We start from the raw sequence: 25,101 nt of genomic DNA, 5'->3' as shown, positions 1-25,101 counted from the left end.
TTGCACCTCCTCACCTTCGGGGCATTGTGGCCTTGAACTTGTGGCTATATGCTTGCATTTGAAGCTCAGTGCTGTTCCTCCAGGCCCACTCCCTCGGGCTTTTACTTTCTCAGTTTCTATTTCCTTTATCGGTTTCTATTACCTAGTTACTTTTGTTCTGTAGTGCTTAGTTACCTTAGCCTGTGTGCTCAGGCCTCATGCATTTCTAGGCAGGCATAGTACCTCTGAACCGTAACCTATCCACATTCTGTGTGTGTGTGTGTGTGCGCGCACGCGCTACATCTGGTGGCTTTTGGCTCTGGGGTTGTTCCTAGAGGTGCTCAGGAGAACCATAATGTGTCAGGGATCAGACAAGGCCTTGTGAATGCAAAACATGTGTTTAGACCATGAACTATCTTTCTGGTCTCCCCTGGGTTGGGAAAAAATAAAAGAAATTTTCACTGGGTGTTCCATGCTCAGTGAGTGATGCTCAGGACTTACTCTGAATCTGTCCTCAGGGGTAGTTCCTGGCAGTGCTTGAGGGAAGGATGATGGGGACTGGCAGTTCCAGGATTGAAGGCAAGAGTTTTAGTTCCTTGTGAAACTTGTTATTTGGGGGAGGAAACCTGGTGACGCTCAGGGCTTATTTCTGCCTATAGCACTCAGAAACCACTCCTGGCTTGGGGACCATATGGGATGCCCGGGAGATTTAATATCTCAACACCAATCCCCACCCACCACTATCAGCTTCCCTCCACAAGTGTTCTCATACTCCCTTCCCTCCTTCCTTTCACTCCATTATAAAGTTTGATGGTTGCAGCTTAGATTTTTTTTTTTTTTTTGGTTTTTGGGCCCACACCCGGCGGTGCTCAGGGGGTTACTCTGGCTGTCTGCTCAGGAAATAGCTTCTGGCAGGCACCGGGGGACCATATGGGACACCCGGGATTTGAAACCAACCACTTGGTTCTGGATCGGCTGCTTGCAAGGCAAATGCCGCTGTGCTATCTCTCTGGGCCCTGCAGCTTAGATGTTAAGTTTGTGCTTTGGGTCATATTTTTGGTTTGCTTGTTTTTGGGTGATGCTCATCTGCATTCAATAACCAGCTCTGGCAGGCCTGTGTGCAAGGCAAACTCCTATCTCCATACTATGTTCCAGCTCTTGTGCTTTGAATATATAGCCTTAAAACTTTCTTTTATTAGAAACTGTTGTGTGGTCCAATGAACATCAACCCAAGAACAGTACCAAGAGATTTACCTGCTGCTTATACCTTTGAGCCACAAGATGGTGTTTGTAAAGACTTTTATCATCAGCGAGCAGAGTCATACAGGTCAGCAGTTGCTTTTGGTTTTACCTTGTATTTTTTGGGAGCGGTGTTTGTGGTCTTCAGAGACTATTCCTGGCTCTGTGCACAGAATCCCTGGAAGTGCTCAAGGGACCATATGTAGTGCCTGGGATTTGAACCAGAGTTTTCTAGATGCAAGTTGCTTTTATATATTTTTTATATTTTTGGTTTTTAGGCCACACCCAGCGATGCTCAGGGGTTACTCCTGGCTATGTGCTCAGATTGCTCCTGGGTTGGGGGACCATATGGGACACCGGGAACAAACCCAGGTTCATTTTGGGTCAGCCACATGCAATGCAAACCGCCCTACTGGCCCCTGCAAGTTGCTTTTTTTTTTCTTTATTTAAACATCTTGATTACAAATATGATTGTGATTAGGTTTCAGTCATGTAAAGAACACCCCCTTCACCAGTGCAACATTCCTACCACCAATGTCCCAAATTTCCCTCCATCCCACCCTACCCCTACCTGTACTCTAGATAGCTTTCCAGTTCCCTCATTCATTCACATGATTATGGTAATTCTCTTTTATTTTTATTTTTATTTATTTATTTATTTATTTTTGATTATGGTAATTCTCAGTGTAGTTATTTCTGTAACTGCACTCACCGCTCTTTGTGGTGAGCTTCATGAAGTGAGCTGGAAGTTCCAGATCTCCTCTCATTGTGTCTGAGGATTGTTGCAAAGATGACTTTTATTTTTCTTAAAGCCCATAGATGAGTGAGACTATTCTGCATCTCTCTCTCTCTCCCTCTGACTTATTTCACTCAGCATAATAGACTCCATGTACATCCATGTATAGGAAAATTTCATGACTTCATCTCTCCTGATGGCTGCATAATATTCCATTGTGTTTATGTACCACAGTTTCTTTAGCCATTCGTCTGTTGAAGGGCATCTTGGTTGTTTCCAGAGCCTGGCTATTGTGAATAGTGCTGCAATAAACATAGGTGTGAGTAAGGGGTTTTTGTATTGTATTCTTGTGTTCCTATGGTATTTTCCTAGGAGTGGTATAGCTGGATCGTCTGGGAGCTCAGTTTCTAGTTTTTGGAAGAATCTCCATATCACTTTCCATAGAGGTTGGACTAGATGGCATCCCCGCCAGCATCGATTATTCTCATTCTTTGTGATGTGTGCCAATCGCTGTGGTGTGAGGTGGTATCTCATGGTTGTTTTGATTTGCATCTCCCTGATGATTAGTGACGAGGAGCATTTTTTCATGTGCCTTTTGGCCATTTGTATTTCTTTTTTATCAGAATGTCTGTTCATTTTTTTTTTTTTTTTTGGTTTTTTGGGCCAGACCCGTTTGACGCTCAGGGGTTACTCCTGGCTATGTGCTCAGAAATCGCCCCTGGCCTTGGGGGGGACCATATGGGGATGCCGAGGGATCGAACCACGGTCCTTCCTTGGCTAGCGCTTGCAAAGGCAGACACCTCTACCTCCAGCGCCACCTACCCGGCCCCGTCTAGTGTTCATTTCTTCTCCCCATTTTTTGATGGGATTAGATGTTTTTTTTCTTGTAAAGTTCTGTCAGTGCCCTGTATATTTTGGATATTAGCCCTTTATCTTATGGGTATTGGGTGAATAGTTTCTCCCACATGGTGTGTGGCTCTTGCATCCTGGGCACTATTTCTTTGAGGTGCACAAGCTTCTCAGCTTAATGTATTCCCATCTGTTGATCTCTGCTTCCACTTGTTTGGAAAGTGCAGTTTCCTCCTTGAAGACGCCTTTAGTCTCAATGTCATGGAGTGTTTTACCTACGTGTTGTTCTATATACCTTATGGTATCAGGTCTGATATCAAGGTCTTTAATCCATTTGTATTTTACCTTCATACATGATGTTAATACTGGGGGTCTATGTTCGCTTTTTTTGCAAGTGGCTAACCAGCACCACTTGTTGAAGAGGCTTTCCCCTTCTCCACTTAGAATTTCTTACTCCCTTGTCAAAAATTAGGTGATTGTATGTCTGGGAAACATTGTCTGAGAACTCAAGCCTATTCCACTGATCTGAGGGTCTGTCTTTATTCCAATACCATGCTGTTTTGATAACCTATTGCTTTGTAGTACAGTTTAAAGCTGGGGAAAGTAATGCCTCACATACTCCTTTTCCCCTAGGAGTGTTTTAGCTATTCAAGGATGTTTATTGTTCCTGATGAACTTCATAAGTGTTTGATCCATTCTTTGAAGAATGTCATGGGTATCTTTAGAGGGATCTCATTAAATCTGTACAATGCCCCCTTATCTGATGGGTATTGGGTGAATAGTTTCTCCCACATGGTGGGCGGCTCTTGTATCCTGGGCACTATTTCTTTTGAGGTGCAAGTTGCTTTTAAATTGATTCAGAAAAACTCGACTTCTCTCAAGTTTCTTAGTAACTCTGGAACTTCTATGCCTAACTCAGTCATAGTCTCTGGCATAAGAAATGCTGGCTGTAGTTAAATTCTGGTGATATAGATATCCTTCCAGGTTTGCTTCCTGCTTTATAACAAACTTTCAAAGAAGGAGTGTGGTTGCGAATTTCTCCCCCAGATGCAAAATCTGTCTAGTTTGTCAAACGCTCAAGTCGATTACCTACGTAGACAAAATAAGAACAGACTTCCAAATTACACGATTGGGGAGGTTTTGAACATTAGCTATTCATTGCCTGCCTGATACCTACCCTTAATGTAAAATTTGGACTTTTGTAAGTAATGAAAATTCTGCACAGGCCACTTGGCATCTTTATTCAGGGAGAATTTCCTTTTTCTCCTGGAAGGTTTTTGTTAAAAGTGTTCCTTTCCATTCAGAGAGAAAGCAGTTGGCTATGGAAGATTATTTTGTGAATATTTTTTTTCTTTTTCTGACCAAAGCCCCTTTTTATTGCTTGCTTGTTCCTGAACTGTGCACACCTGGCTGTACTCAAGGGGTTACTCCTGGCTCTGTGCTCAGGGACCACTCCAGGCAGTTCCCAGGGGACCATATAGCTGTTGGGGATTGAAACTGGGTTTAGTCGAGTTCAAAGCAGGCATTCTACTCACTGTCCTGTCTTTCTGAACCCCCCAAAGGACATTTTGTTTGTTTGCTTGTTTGTTTTTTTTTGGTTTTTGTGGTTTTTGGGGCCCACACCCGGCAATGCTCAGGGGTTACTCCTGGCTGTCTGCTCAGAAATAGCTCCTGGCAGGCACGGGGGACCATATGGGACACCGGGATTTGAACCAACCAACCTTTGGTCCTGGATCGGCTTGCTTGCAAGGCAAACACCGCTGTGCTGTCTCTTCCGGGCCCCCAAAGGACATTTTGGAAAAGGGCAGTTGGATTAAGCCAACTGCTCAGAAACAAGCTTGGAGATTCTCTCTTTTTACCAATTCCACTACCAAGGATTATGGTCCACAGTGGGAGAAATATGGTCCCATCCCCTACTAGTGTCATAGGGATGTTTTGTTGGGTACAGATTCTCAAAAGGGGAGTGCCCCTCAAGACACGACTCCTGAAATCTTTGGCATCATTGACTGCGTCAGTACCCATTGCAGAGAGGTTCGAACCCAGTAGGGCTTAATAACTTAGCAATGGGAGAGAATGGTCAGATCTGCTGGATGCTTGACCAGACAGAAGAAAGTCATTTGAGTTGCTTATTGGAGCTTGTGCTATTGTTGTTGCTGATGGAAGGAAGGCCCTCCTTTAGGTCTTGCTTGTTTCTCCTTATTGTGTTAATGTTAGAAGCAACCAGGCTGGGGGCCGGAGAGTAGCGGTAGGCGTTTGCCTTGCACACAGCAGATCAAGGACGAATGGTGGTTCAAATCCTGGCATCCCATATGGTCCTCCTTGACTGCTAGGAGCAATTTCTGAGCACAGAGCCAGGAGTAATACCTGAGCGCTACCAAGGTGGTGACCCTCCCCACCCCCCACCAACAAAGCAAAACGAAAAAGAAGCAACTGGGCTAGGCTTGCCAGATTCAAGGGGCCCTATGCAAAGGATTTAGCTTCAAAAACAGTGTTTTCTTCCTCTTGTCTTTCTTCCCTTGCCTCTGCATTGTACCCTGCCCAGTAGCTATCTCAGTTTTGGAGAATATTATATATGTCAGAGCAGCAGCCACCCTGAAATTTTCTGTATTTTAGACTTGTACTAACTTCAGCCATCTGCTGCACAGCGTGGGGGAAAATCCAGAGCAGGGAGAAAAGACCTTTGAGAAAATACTTGCTCTATCAAAGCATAAGCAAATCTTTCTAGGCCAGTGCTGTCTGGTAGACGTATACTATAAATTTATAATTTTCACTGTCATTGTAGTCACATTAAAAGAGTAAAAAAGGGGGCCGGGAAGGTGGCGCTAGAGGTAAGGTGTCTGCCTTGCAAGCGCTAGCGTAGAACGGACCGCAGTTCGATCCCCCATATGGTCCCCCCAAGCCAGGGGCGATTTCTGAGCGCATAGCCAGGAGTAACCCCTGAGCGTCAAACGGGTTGTGGCCCCCCAAAAAAAAAAGTAAAAAAGGGGATGGGCGGAGCAATAATATAGTGGTAAGGCATTTGCCTTGCACGTGGCAGACCTGGGACAGACCTGGGTTTCATCCCCTGACATCCCATATAGTCCCGAATCTGCCAGGAGTGATTTCTGAGCATAGAAGCCAGGAATAACCCCTGAACTCTACTGGGTGTGCCTCGCCCCCCAAAAAAAGTAAAAAGAAATGTGACAGTAAATTTTAATACTAAAACTTAACTTTACCTTAACTCCATGTATCTAAAAGATTAGCACTTCTTTTTCTTTCCTTATGTTTTTGGGAAGGGGCACACCCTATGATGCTCAGGGCTTACTGATGGCCTTTTGCACAAGAATTCCTCCTGCCAGTGCTTGGCATATGGGATGCCCAGAGATTGAATTTAGGTCGGCTGTTTTAGCTTGCAAGGCTACCCTACCCACTGTATTATTATTGTTCTAGCTCCTAAAATATTGCCATATTAATGTGTAATCGACGTGAAAATTATAGACACTTTACTTCTCTTAATATAATCTCTCTCTCTCTCTCCTCTCTCTCTCCTCTATCTCTCTCTCTCTCTCTCTCTCTCTCTCTCTCTCTCTCCTTTCTTTCTTTTGTTTTGGGTCACACCCGGCAGTGCTCGGGGTCACTCCTGGCTCTAAGCTCAGAAATTCCTCTGGCAGGCTTCGGGGACCATATGGGATGCCGGGATTTCGAACACTGTCCTTCTGCATGCAAGGCAAACGCCCCACCTCCATACTGTCTCTTCGGCCCCCGGTCTAGCATATTTTAAGGATTGATAGCCACACGTGTCTAGTGGTTTTCTCCTATTGGACAATACCCCTAGAAGTCTCTAACCCAGGATGAGTCAGTCTGTGTTCTGTGTTATTCTATTAATTTTCTGCTTGCCCAGTCTTGCAGTTTGAAGCAAAGAGCTAAGGATGAGGAGTGATGGAATGGAAAGGATAACAGGCGGAAAAATTATTAATGCCTGGAGTTTTCTTAATGCAAAGCCTGCTCTCATTCCATAAACAGTTTATGCTCCCTCTAGGATACTAGGTGGTAGCTTGGCAGAGTAATTGAGAATATCTTTTCGGAGAAGAGGGAGGGTGGGCGGAAGGGAGAAAAAAAAAAGAATATCTTTTCATGCTTGTCCTCCATGTCATAGCCTATCATCACAAAAAGACTAAATTGTGCTCATTTTTCTCTAAGAATCTATAAGGAAGTGTGAAAAGTAGGTGGAGAGAAATGAAGGGCAATTTCTCTGCTGGCTGCCTTAAATCAGTATGATAGCACAGGAAAAACCTGGGCCAATGTCCAGGTGGAAATCCTGAAAATCTCAATTGGCTCCAGGCCTGCTGCATTTCTAGACCTGAGTGCCCAACATGAAATGGTGTGTGGGTTTGCTGGTGTGATCTTCAGTGGGGGGAGTCATTCCTCACATGCCTAAGATTGCTCTCTGCTCTTCGCAGGGGTTTTTGTTCTGGTCTCCCTTCTAGTTCTTGGGGTATACTTGCAGTTGGAATCTGGAAGCATGGAAGACTCAAAAGCCGAACCCCAGCTGTGTTCCAGGGATCATGGTTCATTATTTTAGGAATCTTCTGGATGGAATCCCTCCACATGGAACCACCCTATAGACATTTATTTGGGGGCAGTGGTTCCAAAGTGTGGGACATGCCATGTGAGCTACAGTCCTTTGATCTCAGCTGGCAGAAGATAAAAATCACAACAATAAAAGCCAAAACATCGCAATCAGAAAGCCTTCTCGCTTTTATTTTTTTCTCTCTTTTTGTTTTCTGATGCCTCTGTAGGCAATTATAAATTTGGGGAGTGAGGCAAACAGCTGTCATCTAACTAGTGGATATTGTTCTCATGGAAAACATCTCCGTGAATGCCTGTTTTCATAACTTGGTCTCTCTCTTTTTGCAGGCCGAGGAATCTTGTAAATGTAATGGCTGGAAAAACCCCAACCCTTCTCCCACCCCCTCCCAGAGCTGATCTTCAACAGATCATTGTCAGTCTGACTGAATCCTGCCGGAGTTGTAGCCATGCCCTAGGTAAGTGAGTTCCTGAGCTTTTGAAGAAACGAAAAGTTCCAGTTGCCATATTCTAGTTGCTATATTCACCTCTCTGGAAAACAACAGAAATTTCTTTAATCCATTAGCTGGAGATGGCCTCACGTGATTTGCCTGCACTCTATATCTAACTCTTCTGCTTCCCCCAAGAGCTGGGTTAGACCAGAGGATTGCTAAATCTGGAAATGTGGCAACTGAGATGGTTAAACATGTAAAGTCTAATGTAACATGTAATGTGCCCTTTTTCATGCTGATGTTCTTGGAAAGCTTTGCTGACCAGCATTGAAACTTCATCCTATTGGTTCTTTATTAATCGTTATTATGATTAGTAAATGTTTTTCTTATTTTTTTTCTAATCCCTTGAACTTCTGGAAATGCTTCATTTAAAATGTTTCACAATTTGTAGTTTCCTGTTTCCGGTAGCTCTTCTCTTTATTGGGGTTATGTTTGGTGTTTACTTGTGTCTTCCCTTTCATCTTTCTTAGCTGGCTCTGCAAAGAGATATTGTCAGGCTTGCCAGAGTGACTTAATAGCAAGCACTGGGCTAATTTATTTGGAGTCCCCTTATTTCCTAAACTACTTGTTTCAATCAATTAATGAGTCAGGGCTAGAGCAATAGTAGGGTATTTGCCTTGCATGCCACTGACACATGTTCAATCTTTGGCATCATCCTAGATGGTCCCCTGGGCCTGCCAGTAGTAATTCTGAGTGTAGAGCCAGGAATAAACTCTGAGCATGACTGGGTGTGGTTAAAAAAAAAGTTAATGAGGGCCCGGAGAGATAGCACAGCAGCGTTTGCCTTGCAAGCAGCCGATCCAGGACCAAAGGTGATTGGTTCGAATCCAGGTGTCCCATATGGTCCCCCATGGCCTGCCAGGAGCTATTTCTGAGCAGACAGCCAGGAGTAACCCCTGAGCACCACCGGGTGTGGACCCCCCCAAAAAATGTTAATGAGTCATTTTGCCTAGTATTATAATTTCATTTAATAAGGGGTCTTAGAATATTATATTTTTCTTTTCTAACCCTTGTCAGTGGAGTGGCCTCCCAAAGAAGATATTTGTTCAGTTAACCGATACTGCAAGGATGTAGCACTGGGCAGAACATTCTCACTAATGAATTTTGACTTTCCCCATGTGGCCATTTATAAAATCTGAGCTTCTCTATCTTTCTCCCACACTTCCTGCCAATTTCAAATCGTGTAGCTTTGGCCCTCAGGTTTGGATAGTTTTGGTGCTAGGTTGAATCTAAAGTTTTTTTTTTTTTTTTTTTTTTTTTGGTTTTTGGGCCACACCCGGTGACGCTCAGGGGTTACTCCTGGCTATGCGCTCAGAAGTCGCTCCTGGCTTGGGGGACCATATGGGACGCCGGGGGATCGAACCGCGGTCCGTCTCCTAGGCTAGCGCAGGTAAGGCAGGCACCTTACCTCGAGCGCCCACCGCCCGGCCCCGAATCTAAAGTTTTATCAGTACTCAGCTGGAGACTATTTCACTTCTAGCTTAACAAAAATTAGTGTCATCTTTGTGGGAAATTACAGCAGTGGGAACCTCCCTTCCCCCCAACCCCATTTCCCAGCATGAAGCACACAAACCATACAATTTAGTTTTTAGAGTCTGTGTGTGGGTAGGTTGGACCATAACCTGCAAAGTTCAGAGGATCGTCCTGACTGTTCAGGATCACTTCTGGCTCTTTTTCATTAGCATCTTAAAGCTACCTTTCCAGGCTAAAGAGATAATATAGGGGGTTAAGTATTTGCTTTGCACATAGCAGACTTCGGTTCAGTCACCCAACATGTCATGGTCTCTTGAGCATCCATATATGTGTATACACACCTCTCTCTCTCTCTCTCTCTCTCTCTCTCTCTCTCTCTCTCTCTCTCTCTCTCTCTCTCTCTCTCTCTCTCTCTACTCTCTCTCTCTCTCTCTCTCTCACACACACACACACACACACACACACACACACACACACATATTTTGGGGGCGGTTGGGCTAGACCTGGTGGCGCTCAGAGGTTACTCCTGGCTCTGCGCTCAGAAATCATTCCTTGAAGGCTTGGGGAACCTTATTGAATGCTGGGGATTGAACCCAGGTAGGCCACGTGTAAGGCAAAAGCCCTACCCTCTATGCCATCACTCCAGCCCCTGGAACTTTTTGTTTGTTTGTTTGTGTTTTGGGCCACACCCGGTGACGCTCAGGGGTTACTCCTGGCTATGTGCTCAGAAATCACTCCTGGCTTGGGGGACCATATGGGACTCTGGGGGATCGAACCACAGTCAATCCTAATTTTAGCGGGGCCGGTGAGGTGGCACTAGAGTTAAGGTGTCTGCCTTGCAAGCGCTAGCCTAGGAATGACAAGGACCGTGGTTCGATCCCCCGGCATCCCATGTGGTCCCCCCAAGCCAGGGGCGATTTCTGAGCGCTTAGCCAGGAGTAACCCCTGAGCATCAAATGGGTGTGGCCGAAAAACAAACAAAAAAATCCTAAATTAGCACGTGCAAAGCAAATGCCCTACCGCCTGTGCCACCGCTCTGGCCTCTGGAATATATATATTTTTACAGCCATATTAAATGCTAATGCAGATGAACTTAAATAATAATTCTACAATGTACATTTCCTCATCTTTTGGAGGCCCCCCCTGCAGTGCTAGAGTTCAGATGAGACTCCTCTATGCAAAGTATGTATTCAGTCTGTTGAGCTCTTAATTATAAATGGTCAGGTTAAAGTGTTTGCACAACTTGTTAAGAAGTATGAGAAGGGGGCCGGGGTGGTGGCGCTAAATGGTAAGGTGCCTGCCTTGCCTGTGCTAGCCTTGGACGGACCGGACCACGGTTCCATCCCCCGGCGTCCCAGATGGTCCCCCAAGCCAGGAGGGACTTCTGAGCGCATAGCCAGAAGTAACCCCTGAGCGTCACCGGGTGTGGCCCAAAAAAAAAAGTATGAGAAGGGGCCGGAGAGATAGCATGGAGGTAAGGCGTTTTGCCTTGCATGCAGAAGGACGGTGGTTCGAATCCCGGCATCCCATTTTGGTCCCTCGAGCCTGCCAGGAGCGATTTCTGAGATAGAGCCAGGAGTAACCCTGAGCGCTGCCAGGTGTGACCCCAAAACCAAACCAAAACAAAACAAAACAAGAAATATGAGAGGAAAGATCAGTGATGTGACACAGTGGTTGAACATATGTACTGCATGTGTGAGAAGTTGGGTTTGATCCCCAGCACTGGAAAAAGAGAAAAGAAAAAGGAAAGAAAAAAATATATATGAGGGAACAAAATAGACTTTTCTTTATTAAAGACTGTTTATGTCTTTGGGTATTCATGGGTATTTCTAACTTAGAATGTAGACTATAGGATCCACTAAGATGGAAGCCTGCTTATAAATGTTAATTAATACAGGGTAATAGAATGTCTCAGTTAATACCAAGCATAGTTAAAAACCAGGGATTAAGTTAGAGTTCTTTAGCCATGTTTTTTCATTGCATGACATTTCCTGAATCAATTAAATGCTTATTTACTTAAGGATCAATTATGGAATAGGTTCACTTGTAGACAAAAATTGTTTCTACAAATTTTAGCATTTTTCTTTTGTATTAGCTGCTCCAACTGATATATTTATTTAAAATTTATTTATTTGGGCTCGGAGAGATAGCACAGCGGTGTTTGCCTTGCAAGCAGCCGATCCAGAAACCAAAGGTGGTTGGTTCGAATCCCGGGTGTCCCATATGGTCTCCCGTGCCTGCCAGGAGCTATTTCTGAGCAGACAGCCAGGAGTAACCCCTGAGCACCGCCGGGTATGACCCCCAAAAAAAAAAAAAAAATTTTTTTTTTTTTATTTATTTATTTTTGTCACACTCAGCAGAGCTCAGGATCACTTCTGTCAAGCTCGGGGGGGACTATATGGGATGCTGGAGACCAAACCCAGATTGGCCATGTGTAAAGCAAGCACTTTACCTGCTGTACTATAGCTCAGCCCCTTATTTTAGCAGCTGAACCTGCTAACACCTCATATGGTCCCTCATAGAATCCCACCAAGAAAGATCTTTGAATAGAGCCAGGGTAAGCTCTGAGCATAGCTGATGTGGCCCGAAAACCAAAAAGAAAAACACAGGACCATGGGGCCGGAATGGTGGCGCAAGCGGTAAGGCATCTGCCTTGCTCGAGCTAGCCTAGGATGGACTTCAGTTCGATCCTCCAGCATCCCATATGTTCCCCCAATCCAGAAGATTTCTGAGCACAGAACCAGGAGTTCTGAGCATCACCAGGTGTGGCCGAAAAACAAACAAACAAAATAACAAACAAACAAAAACCAAACAAAACACAGGTCCAAAAGCAGCATAATTGGAATTTTAACAATTTAGAACCAAATGAAGTAGGACCTATGAACCCAAATCCAAATACTGACTGCAACTGTTAGGTTTCATATTATTTATCTGCCTGGATCTTAATTTTCTCAGCAAGGATATAGAGGTAGCAGCAGTATTTACCTTATAGAATTTAAAGATGAATGAGAGAGCACATGTAAAAACCAGTCCTTGTCTGGTTAATGCATCACGCTTTCTTTTTGTGTTTGGGCCACACCGAGCTATGTTCAGGGCTTACTCCTGCTTTGTGCTCAGGCTTCACTCATGGTGGGGCTTTGAGGGATCATCTGGGGTATCAGAATTCGAACCTGGATCAGCCTCATGCGAGGCAAAAACCCTGTCCACTCTAACTAGCTCTTCAGTCCCAGTGCATTAGTCGTCATAGTCTTCTGCTTTTCTTTATTTCTTTTTGATTTGTTAGGGCTGTCTGGCTTGTTTTTGGACCCCACCAGGCAGCACTCAGGAGTTATTACTGGCTCTGAGCTCAGAAGTTACTTTTGGCAGACTCAGAGAACCATACAGATTGCCAGGCATTGAACCTGGGTCAGCTGTGTGCAAGGAAAACACCTTACTCACTGTGCTATTGCTCTGGCCCAGTATAATAGTGATTACTTTATCACAGTGTCACCAGTTCTTTCATGTCAGACATTAGATAACAAGAAAAACAACATTTATAAGAAAGACTGGTAACTCCCAGTAGCTAAAAAACAAAGGAAACTAGATTTGTTTAGTCTGAGGGCCTCAGCCATAGGGACTGAAGGTCCTGTCAACCGCTGTTGGATGAGTCACTGCTTAATGTGTCCTGTAAGAAGGTGAATCCACATAGGACTGGTGAGATAGAACAGCAGTAGGACGTTTGCTTACATGCAGCCCATCCAGGACAGACGGTAGTTCGAATCCGGCATCCCATATAGTCCCCCGTGCCTGCCAGGAGCAATTTCTGAGTGCAGAGCCAGGGTTATTGGGAATATCATCACTTTGTTTGCTTACAAAAATGGCTACTTAACATATATGAATGGGAAAAGATCTGAAAAGATATTGAGTTGTTGATAGTAATTTTTTCAGGATACTGGGGTATTGGTGTTAGGAAAATATTTTTCTCTTTTCCGTCCCTTGCTCTTCTCCTGTCCTCTTTCATTCTGCTATCTTAAGATGGAAATGTTTGCATATTTTCAAGCATTCTTGAAGTTATTTTCAGAATGCTATAACTTTTTTTTATTGTTTTGAATGTGGCTCTAAAATTAATCTTTTCCAAGAAGATGGTCTCCCTCTTTTTAGTTAGTTAGTTTATTTATTTATTTATTTATTTATTTATTTATTTATCTTTATCTATCTATTTATTTATTTTTTGGATTTTGGGTAACCCCCGGCGGTACTCAGGGGTTAATCCTGGCTCTGTGCTTAGAAAATTGCTCCTGGCAGGGTCAAGGGACCATATGGGATGCTGGGATTCGAACCACCATCCATCTTGTGTTGGCCGCATGCAAGGCAAATACCCTACTGCTCTATCATTCTGGCCCCATCCTCTTTATATTTATTTATTTTTTTTATTTTTTCCCCATCCTCTTTTTAAAAAGAAAGTTAGAAGTATCGCATAATAAATCATCTTGTTTGCATCTCATCACTTAACTTTCACAATTATTCACATTTGCCACCCACCTTTCCTTTTCTGACAGAATGTTTTAAGGAACTTCCAGACTTCTTTTCTTATTCATGCAAATTGCTTCTTAATTATTATGAACAGAGCCGAGGCTCAGGTCTCTGAAATCAGGCAATCTTTGAAATTTCCAAATCCACTTGTATACCTTGTTCTATTTTCAGTCACTACACCAGTGCTTCTCAATTATTTTGTATCATGTCCCCCTAGGAAGAAGAAAACATTTTTGCGCCCCCCCCACCCCCCCCCCCCGTGTGCGACTGTAAATAGTATCTTTATTAAAAAAACTTTAACCTGCAAAATAAAAATATATAAAATAATTTGAGCTGATTTTTTTAATCAGAAGTGATGTCTGGATTAATGGCTACAATGAGCATGTTTTGCAATGCATAGTTTTTTGAAGAGGGGTTTGAAGCAGGACACAGCAACTCTCAGCTCCAGAGACATACAGAGACATAAACATGGGGCTTAGCTTGTCATGACAGTGTTGGCCGAGGTCAAACGCGCCCCCCTTTATGGAGCCTCGAGCTCTCCCCTGGGGGGCACACCCCACTATTTGAGAAACACTGCACTACACTGAGCTTGACTAATTTTAGTCACTAGCATAATACAAATGACTCAGTATGCAATGTGCTTGGATGCATTAAAACAAAACTTTTAGGCTTCTGGCTTGAGATGACTTCTCTTTTGTTAATTTTGTTATGTGTCTTTGGGCTTAGCTAGACCTGTTCTTTTTTGTTTGTTTTTGGTTTTGGGCCACACTCAGGAATTACTCCTGGCTCTGTGCTCAGAAATAGCTCCTGGCAGGCTCTGGGGACCATCTGGGATGCTGGGGATTGAACCCGGGTCCGTCCCAGGTCGGCTGCATGCAAGGCAAATCGATGTGCTATCACTCCAGTTTCTAGACCTGTTTTTTGAAGTGATTTCTGGCTTTCATGTCATCTGACATTCGTTTCTTCCCAGATGTTTCTGGTCTGCCACGATTTGATCCTTTATTACGTCTCTTGGTGTGAAGCAGAGGACTGACAGTCAGATCAAATGGGAAACCTTTGCATGGGTAGTTAGGAAGTCCCTAACTTCAGTTGCTTCAGAATATGGTTAATTGAGATCTTTGCTGTCCAACCTTGTAGACATGTGGTTAATAGAGTCTTGAAGTATGACTCTTCCACATTGAGATGTTCAGTGTCAGATGCAAGCCAGAATTTGAAAGCTTGGCTTTAAGAAGCAATGGGCGAGATCTCATAAACAGTGATGACATGTAGAGGTGCAGGATCGTTCATTCCTGTTGGCACATTTCCTCCAATAGCTTGCATTACATTTTGGCACCAGTTGCTCATGGTTTGCGAAGGTTCTTCTTCACTCTTACCTCTGCTTTAGTTTTGGCGTCTCAAACCACTGCAATCTCTTTTCTTCATTTTTCTCTTCATTTTTTCTGGTTTTTGGTTTTGGGCCACACCCTGTGGTGTTAAGGGGTTTTCCTGGCTCTGTGCTCAGAAATTGCTCCTGGCAGGCACGGGGGACCCATAGGGGGTGCTGGGGGTTCGAATCACTGTCGGTCCTGGGTCAGTTTGCAAGGCAAACACCCTACTGCTGTGCTATCTCTCTGGCTCCTTTTCTTCATTTTTCTTCCAGAGATAATCCAAGACATGGCTCTGTCATTCCGTAGCTCTCCAGAAAATTGATATTTTTCAAGTCCTAATGCAGTGTTTCTTCCTGGATGACTATATTTTCCAGATAATTTTTCTGTTGTTTGCACTGGACTGTGAGATTCAGGACTGATCTTCCCATCAGGTTTCTAATATACTTAGAATATACAACTGGGTTTATTCTTTTACTGGATTGATACTCACTGACTTCAGCAATACTAGGTGGCATTTTTTGCAGAAGGCAAAAAGTCATTTAGATTAGTGTTTCCTAAAATGGATGATGATGATCCTGTGGTGGGGGTGCTAAAATGATTCTGGTTGGGAAGGGACAGCAGTTGGGGGTACTTTGGATTTGTTGGCTTAAAGAAAGTAGATTTTCAGGTAGAAACTGTCTCTACTTCCTCACCCCACCCCCAGTAAAGAGGTCAGTATAGTACAAACAGCCATATAAGTTTGGGTACTTCTTTTTTTTTTGTGGGGGAGGGGGTCACACCTGGTGGTGCTCAGGGGTTACTCCTGGCTCAACACTTCTGGCAGGCTCGGGGAACCATATGGGATGCCAGGATTCAAACCACCGGCCTTCTGCATGCAAGGCAACCGCTCTACCTTTTGCTTTTTTGGCCACACTCATCAGGAGTAATTCAGATTACTCCTGGCTCTGCACTCAGAAATTACTCCTGGCAGGCTTTGGGGATTAAATGGGATGCCAAAGTTTTCACTGGGTTCAGCCGCATGCAAGGCAAATGCCCTACCGACTGTGCTATTGCTCCAGTCCCCTGATCAATTCATCTTTATTAAAGGAGCATAAAATATGAAGTGGAGCAAGTAAAGTTTTCAACAAATGGTGATGGGAAGTCTGGTCAGTTACACGTGAAAAAATGAATGCCACGCACAAAAGACCAATCAAATTGGCTTAAACTTTTAAAAATTTTTAGTAAGGGGCTAGAGTGTTTGCGTTGCACACAGCCAACCCAGGACTGATGGTGGTTCGATTCCTGGCATCCTATATGGCCTGCCAGGAGCAATTTCTAAGCACAGAGCCGGGAGTAATCCATGAGTACTGCCGGGTGTGACTCCCCAAAATAGTTTTCAGTCAGTAAACCTTTTTATTCTTTTTTTTGGGGCGGGGGGGGGGGGGGCTCACATCTGAAGAATCATATGGCAAGCTGAGGATTCAACCTGGGTCAGCCTTGTGCAAGCCAAGTTCTATAACCAACTGTATTATCATCTCTTCCCTCTTTAGCTGCCTCCCCCAGTTTCCTTCAGCTGTCCCCCCCCCTTTTTTTTTTTAAAGGAAAACAGGGTTTGCCTGGTCTACCTACCACCTTCTTTAATTGTTGGTTATTCTGCCCATGTTAGTCTCTGTGCTTCTGACTTACTTACCCACTCTAAACTGTCGTACAGTGGCTCACAAAAGCCAGAAAAACAGTTCTATTGCTCTGCTCGTGTGTGGTGAAAGACAGATGGGGGAGCTGTGTGGGGATAGAAGGCCTGCACCCCTCACCCCTGTGTGTTCACCAGAGCCAGGAGGTTCCGGAAACCGTTTCAAGTTGGTTTTTCCTGTAGGCCTCATTCTGTGGGTACTTCCTGAAGTTGGGCTCAACCCTTCCCCCCCTGGAGATAGAGCTAGAGTGGGAGGAGGTTGAAGACTTGGGTCATTTGTTTGGTTACACACACACACACACACACACACACACACACACACACACACACACACACACACACACACACACACACACACACACACACACACACACACACACACACACACACACACACACACACACACACACACAAACCCTCTGTTAAATGAAGTTCAGGTGTGACTGAAAGGAATCCAGTGAATAAAAATAAAAAAGACTAACCATTACTGCTCTCTTTATCACACACACACACACACACACACACACACACACACACACACACACACACACACACACACACACACACACACACACACACACACACACACACACCCTCTGTTAAATGAAGTTCAGGTGTGACTGAAAGGAATCCAGTGAATAAAAATAAAAAAGACTAACCATTACTGCTCTCTTTATCACACACACACACACACACACACACCCTCTGTTAAATGAAGTTCAGGTGTGACTGAAAGGAATCCAGTGAATAAAAATAAAAAAGAATAACCATTATTGCTCTCTTTATCTTCAGGGCTGTAGGGACACTGTGCCAGGAAAGGGAACCAAAGAAATATTTTTCTACAAATCACAGTGAACAGCCTGTCTCCTCAGCTTCCTTTAATGTGTGTGGCACATGTCCTTAGCTTTGTTTTCATCATCCTGCAAGTCCTGCCTCTAGCGTGTGTGTGTGTGTGTGTGTGTGTGTGTGTGTGTGTGTGTGTGTGTGTGTGTGTGTGTGTGTATGTGTGTGTTAGAAGACTCTCCTTTTGCTATAGATCCCCCACGTGACTGGCAGGCTCTCTTCAGTTCTGCCTTCTGGCAACTTTGCTATTTCCTTTACATCTTTTATCTCCAGTAGCTTCTTTCTTTCCCAGTTCCTCATTCCTTTCTTTCTTCTTCTTTGTTTTTTTTTTGTTTGTTTGTTTGTTTTGGTTTTGGTTTTTGGGCCACATCCAGTGACGCTTAGGGGTTACTTCTGGCTCTGCGCTCAGAAATCGTTCCTGGCTTGGGAGACCTTATGGGATGCTGGGGATCGAACCCAGGTCTGTCCTAGGTCAGCTGCGTGCAAGGCAAACGCCCTACCATTGCGCTACCGCTCTGGGCCCTCCTCATTCCTTGAGGAGCTCTTGAGGAGGGATCACAGATTTGTTCTGGGTGTAGTTGGAGGCAAATGAACCTCTTTAAGCTCTAGTGTTTTTTTGTCGCCTACTCCCCAAAATGTGCCAGATGATTGTAAACTGGTTTTCAAACCATAGATTGATCCCCAGGGAATATGGATTTCCCCTCACCCCTTTCATCAGGCTTCTGAAAATGAGAGGCTCCAGCATTCATTCAGCCATAAAACACTTTCTTATTTTGATTGAAAAATTTATTTGAGTAAAGGATTTTGTGGCTTAAACAATGATGACTGGTTTAGAAAATAAACCACAGCATGTGCTTCCCTGAGTAAAAGCCACTATATGTTAGCAGCTTAATTAGAGGGTTTCATGTGGGATCTGGAGGAATTTGTTATGTTGTAGACAGATTGTTTTCATAGTTTATCATTGGAAAGAGATGAAAACATTACAAGGCAAAAAAATAGTCTTAGAGTGATTGCTGTAGGCAGCTGACGTGAAAAATTTGGCCTAGTTATTTTCAGAATGAGGCCTATCTCCCAAAGGCCTCAGACTGGCCTCAGGGAAAATTTTGTGCAGTCTGCAGGGAAGAATGACCTTGCAAATGTTCTCGGTAAAAGGAAGTCTAATTTTGGGCATTATTTGGAGTGACAAGGCTATTGTATAGTCACATTTACAGTAACAGACTAGTGTATTATTTTGTCTATACACATGTTATGTGATTCTTCTATGATAAAAGTCATGGTTTAGTTACTTCTCTGTTTTGGAGTACACAGTGTAGGCATTTCCTTCCTTCCTTCCTTCCTTCCTTCCTTCCTTCCTTCCTTCCTTCCTTCCTTCCTTCCTTCCTTCCTTCCTTCCTTCCTTCCTTCCTTCTCTCCCTTCCTTCCTTCTCTCCCTCCCTCCCTCCCTCCCTCCCTCCCTCCCTCCCTCCCTCCCTCCCTCCCTCCCTCCCTCCCTTCCTTCCTTCCTTCCTTCCTTCCTTCCTTCCTTCCTTCCTTCCTTCCTTCCTTCCTTCCTTCCTTCCTTCCTCCCTCCCTCCCTCCCTTCCTTCCTCCCTTCCTTCCTTTTGAAGAGGCTTTGACAAAGGCCCTGGGAGACAGCTCCAAAGGCCAGCTGCATGTGTTGCATGCATTAGTCCTGAATTGAGTCCCTGGCACTGTAAGATTTCTCAAGCACAGCCAGGACTACCCACAGCACTAAGCTGGCCTTTCAGCACTAATATGATCTGTAATAACACTTAACACCTGAGCATTGTTGGGTGTGTCTTCACAACTTTCTAAGTAGAAAGTCTTAAGCACCAAAGATAAACTGTCCTTAAAAATAAAGATGAACTGCCCTTTGTCTCTCAAATTTCAACTCTTTTAACCTAATGTCCTTGGAGTTTTGGAAAGCCCATCCTGTTGGTATTTAGTCCTCTTAATGGTGTAGAAAATGCTAAGGTCAGTTTTTTCTGTAGAAGTTGAAGAAACTCAAGAGAAGATGAGTTTAATCACAAATAGTTTATTTGGAATGAAAGTGGCCGAGTGGCCAGGTGCAAATTAGGAGTAAAGACACCTAATAAAGGTGAATTACTAAATCATTCCCACTGTGGACTACTAATGTTTATCTGGGGGGGGGGGGTGGCTTGGTGAGGGGCCAGTGTAGAATTCTTATCTCAGAGTGAATCCACATGGGGGAAAGAATGTTTACTCTATTTTAATCATTGAAGTCAGCTCTTGAGGGGCATGAGAGTAGCTGAGTGGATTGGATTACATGACAGGAAGTCGGAGCAATGGAGCTGCTGGTAATCAGGAGGCGTGTTCTAAAGTATGAGGGAGGGGGATCTGGGTAAGGAACTGGCCTATTTTCCGACATGTCTGCCTTTTTTTTTTTCTTTTGGTTTTTGGGCCACATCGGGCGGTGCTCAGGGATTACTCCTGGCTGTCTGCTCATAAATAGCTCCTGGCAGGCACGGGGGACCATATGGGACACCGGGATTTGAACCAACCACCTTTGGTCCTGGATCGGCTGCTTGCAAGGCAAACGCCACTGTGCTATCTCTCCGGGCCCAATGTCTGCCTTGTTTTAGTGAAGAGTTTGACTATTCTCAAAGATGCCAGTCAAGTCCATCTTCTAGCAGGTGCTTTTTTTGGGGGGGGGGGTCACACCCAGCAGCGCTCAGGGGTTACTCCTGATTCTATGCTCAGAAATAGCCCCTGGCAGGCTCAGGGGACCATATGGGATGCCGGGATTCGAACCACTGTCCTTCTGCACGCAAGGCAAATGCACTACCTCCATCCTATCTCTCTGGTCCGCAGGTGTTCTTCTGTCCTTTAAAAAGGCAAGGGGAAAAATGATCATCTTTGATCATCCCAAAGCACTTTTTTTTTTGGGTTTTTGGGTCACACCCGGCAGTGCTCAGGGGTTATTCCTGGCTCCAGGCTCAGAAATTGCTCCTGGCAGGCACGGGGGACCATATGGGACGCCGGGATTCGAACCGATGACCTCCTGCATGAAAGGCAAACGCCTTACCTCCATGCTATCTCTCCGGCCCCCCCAAAGCACTTCTATATCCAAAATTTTTTTTTGGTGCCACACTCATGGGTGCTCAGGGGTTACTCCTGGTCCTGCACTGAGGAATTACTCCTGGTAGGTTCAAGGAACCATGTGGGGTGCTGGGAATTGAACCTGGGTGGGTATCTTTCGAAGCAAGTGCCGTATCTTCTGTACTATCTCTCTAGCCCCTATATCCAGCATTTTAAATCCAGCATATCTAAGAGTTTTAGGCAAACACACTCAATAGCATAAGTCCCTCTTGAAGTTGTATAGGGGCCTATTAGTATAGTGGCCCCTGTAGAGATAGGAGCTGGGGATACAGGAATGAGAAACACCATAATGGTCCAGAGAACTTTTTGGTCTGCAAGATAGTCATATCCCACAGGAAAGTGTTTATAAAAGGATATGAAGTATATCAACTGATTTTTTTTTTTAATTTTTGGGGCCACACCCGGTGACGTTCAGGGGTTACTCCTGGCTCTGCGCTCAGAAATTGCTCCTGGCTTGGGGGACCATATGGGACACTGGGGATTTGAACTGCGATTTGTCCTAGGCTAGCACTGGCAAGGCAGATAGATGCCTTCCTGCTCCGTGCCACCTCTCTGGCCCCATATATCAGCTGCTTTTATCTAAATGTAGATATAGATATTTTTGTGACTGGATTGATGTATTTAGTTAGTTTTGCTTGTGGGTAATGCCCACAAAAATTGCTCAGGTCTTAACTCTGGGTTCTGTGCTCAGTTTTCACTCTTGGTGGTGTGTGGTGCTCAAGGAACCATATGTGGTGCCAAAGATTGATGAATCAGGATTGACCATGCACTAAATGCAGGTTAATCCCCTGTACTAAATCTCCAGCCCTCTGTGGCTACTATAATATTTGGATCAAGTTCTTTGCTTTTGTATTCTGGCTTTACCTGGTTGGCCATGTGATGTTGGATGAAGTATCATTTAATCTTTCTGAGTCTCAGTTTTCTCAATCATAAAATGGGATTGCTCATGTTTACTTCACAAGAGTATTTGAGGATTCAGTATGACACTTGAAAATGGGCTGGATTTGGAAACAAACAGGACAGGAGCATGGAAAAATAGATGAATAGCATTTTAACCAATGTTCTGTTTGCTACTAGAATAAAGGAAATAGGCTTGGAGCTTCAGTCATGGAAGATTTGGTATCTCAAGTGGGCCATGGGATATTAGTGCAGAAGCAATGGCCTTAGAGTGTCGTAGTGAGGCTAAGGGAAAGGGCTTCATTCAGTTGTTCTACTAATGTGATGCTTTTCTTGGTCAACTGAGCTCATTGAAATTAGGTATTCAACATTAAAGGAGCTAGATTCTCTTAACTTCAGACCCACAGATCTTAGAATCACTTGTAGACTGACTTGGCATAGTGAGGGAAATTTGCTTATTTGAAAATATGCACAAATTTAACACAGTCACAACCAGAGTTGGTGCCAGCATGTTTAAGATCTTAGACTGTCTTAGAAAAGTCTTTTTTTGTTTGTTTGTTTTGTTTGTTTTTTGGGTCAGTCTCGGCTGTGCTCAGGAGTTATACCTGACTCCGTGCTGAGAAATAACTTACGGCAGGCTCGGAGGACCATATGGGATGCTAGGGATTGAACCCGGGTTGGCCACATGCAAGGGAAATGCCTACCTGCTGTGCTATCACTCAGCCCCAACTAAAGCTAAGACTTGGCGTGATGGCAGCCTTTTGGTTGCAAGTTAATTTTGTGAGAACACTTATTTTACAGTGTTCATTCATTTTCTATTTAAAATATAGTCATGGATTGGTGTTCCGGAAGATTCATGAGAGAGAATCTTTTTTTTTTTTTTTTTTTTTTTTTTTTTGGTTTTTGGGTCACACCCAGTGGTGCTCAGGGGTTACGCCTGGCTGTCAGAAATAGCTCCTGGCAGGCACAGGGGACCATATGGGACACCGGAATTCGAACCAACCACCTTTGGTCCTGGATCGGCTGCTTGCAAGGCAAAGGCCGCTGTGCTATATCTCTCCGGGCCCAGAATCTTCTTTTTTTTTTTTTTTTTTGGTTTTTGGGCCACACCCATTGACGCTCAGGGGTTACTCCTGGCTATGCGCTCAGAAGTTGCTCCTGGCTTGGGGGACCATATGGGACACTGGGGGATCGAACCTCGGTTCGTCCAAGGCTAGCGCAGGCAAGGCAGGCACCTTACCTCTTGCGCCACCGCCCAGCCCAGAATCTTCTTTTTTTAAAGTAGAATGTTAGTGGTTTGCAAATCACTTTTTACATGTTTTTTTTCTTTTTCCTTTGTTTTTTAGCTGCTCATGTTTCCCATTTGGAGAATGTTTCCGAGGAAGAAATGAATAGACTTCTGGGAATAGTGTTGGATGTGGAATATCTCTTTACCTGTGTTCATAAGGAAGAAGATGCTGATACCAAACAAGTTTATTTCTACTTATTCAAGGTGAGATTTTTTACTTTTTAAAAATTTGTTTTGGGGACACATCTGATAATGCTTGGGGCCATTCCTGGCTTTGTAATCAGAAATGACTCCTTCAAGACTTAGGGGTGCATGTATTGTGCTAAGGATAGAACCCGGGTTAACTGCATGTAAAGCAAGTGTCCAACCTACCTACCTGTCTTACTAGTTCTTCAACCCTGAAAAAAAAAGTTTTTTGTTTGTTTGTTTGTTTTCTTTTGTTTTTTTTGGGCCACACTCGGTGATGCTCAGGGGTTATTCCTGGCTTTCTACTCAGATCTTGCTCCTAGCTTGGGGGACCATATGGGATGCCAGGAATTGAACCCTGGTCTGTCCTGGATCAGCCACGTGAAAGACAAATGCCCTACTGCTGCGCTATCGCTCCAGTCCCATGTTTAAAGTTTTTTAAACATTAAAAATAAAAAAACTTTTTGAAAGGTATGTTTTCTTTTTGTAATTGTCCCAATGTGCTCAATCTCTACATACCAGATATTGGCTTTGTAACGTTCTTTGTTTATGGTACATTTTGCCCTCAGGAATTACTGAAACATGCTTTTGTGAAGACAAGGGAAACTTTAAAATTAGATTTACTATACTTTTTTTTGTTTGTTTAAGGCCACACCTGTTGACGGTCAGGGGTTACTCCTGTGTGTGCGCTCAGAAATAGACCTGGCTTGGGGGGACCATATGGATGCTGGGGGATGGAACCATGGTCCTAGGCTAGTGCTTGCTTTGTTTGGTTTTGTTTTTTGTTTTTTGGGTCACACCCGGCAGTACTCGGGTTACTCTTGGCTCTATACTCAGAAATAGCTCCTGGCAGGCTCAGGGGACCATATGAGATGCTGGAATTCGAACCACCAACCTTCTACATGCAAGGCAAACACCTTACCTCCATGCTATCTCTTCAGCCCCAAGGCTAGTGCTTGCAAGGCAGATGCCTTACTTCTAGCACCACCGCTAGATTTATCATACTTTGAACATATCTTTTCCCTTGAGTCTTCATACTTGTGTGAAGGGTTAATATATATTGCATATGCTTCTTTTTTTTTTGTTTTGTTTTTTTTGGGCCACACCTAGCGATGCTCAGGGGTTACTCCTGGCTGTCTGCTCAGAAATAGCTCCTGGCAGGCATGGGGGACCATATGGGACACCGGGATTCGAACCAACCACCTTTGGTCGTGGATCAGCTGCTTGCAAGGCAAACGCTGCTGTGCTATCTCTCCGGGCCCTTCATATGCTTCTTTTTTTTTTTTTTTTTTTTTTTGGTTTTTGGGCCACACCCATTTGACGCTCAGGGGTTACTCCTGGCTATGTGCTCAGAAATCGCCCCTGGCCTGGGGGGACCATATGGGACTCCGGGGGATCGAACCGCGGTCCGTTCCTTGGTAGCGCTTACAAGGCAGACACCCTATCTCTAGCGCCACCTTCCCGGCCCCCATATGCTTCTTTTCTTCCACCCATCCATTCATCTGTCTTGGCAGGTCTATATTAGGCGCCTTGTTTTGTACATGGAACTCTTGGAGGCATTATGGGTAGATCAGTTGGCAATAAGTTCTCTTATCCTTGTGGAATTCACATTTTTGCAGAAGAGGGTGAAACCAACAAGCAAATAATATATTTTCAGGCAGTGATAAGTTCTGGGCAGAAAAATGAAGTAGAGTAAGTGGGATCAGAATGGCCAAATGCTGGTGGTGCACAAGGAATACAGTGATGAGGAAGAGCAGCGAGGAAAAGTCTCTGAAGAGATGACAGCTGAAAAGTGGAGCTAGACATCCCTCAGGCCTGCAGAAGATCCTTTTTACAGAGGAAAGACTAGGCCTGGAGACTGCATGGATTGAGCTTGATGTGATTTG

At 44.3% G+C, this 25,101-nt stretch overlaps 1 protein-coding gene across 1 annotated transcript in view; it reads left to right on the top strand.

Annotated features, from left to right (window-relative positions):
* KAT2B (lysine acetyltransferase 2B) overlaps positions 1-25,101 on the top strand; it is a 122,915-nt gene that overhangs the window by 33,605 nt on the left and 64,209 nt on the right. The window contains 3 exon segments of the mRNA XM_049766478.1: positions 7,700-7,747; positions 7,749-7,827; positions 23,088-23,233. Coding sequence (XP_049622435.1) covers positions 7,700-7,747; positions 7,749-7,827; positions 23,088-23,233 — 273 coding nt within the window.

This window comes from Suncus etruscus, chromosome 20 (genome assembly GCF_024139225.1).
Source record: "Suncus etruscus isolate mSunEtr1 chromosome 20, mSunEtr1.pri.cur, whole genome shotgun sequence".
Lineage (NCBI taxonomy): Eukaryota > Metazoa > Chordata > Mammalia > Eulipotyphla > Soricidae > Suncus > Suncus etruscus.
This window is presented reverse-complemented; position numbering and strand designations above follow the sequence as displayed.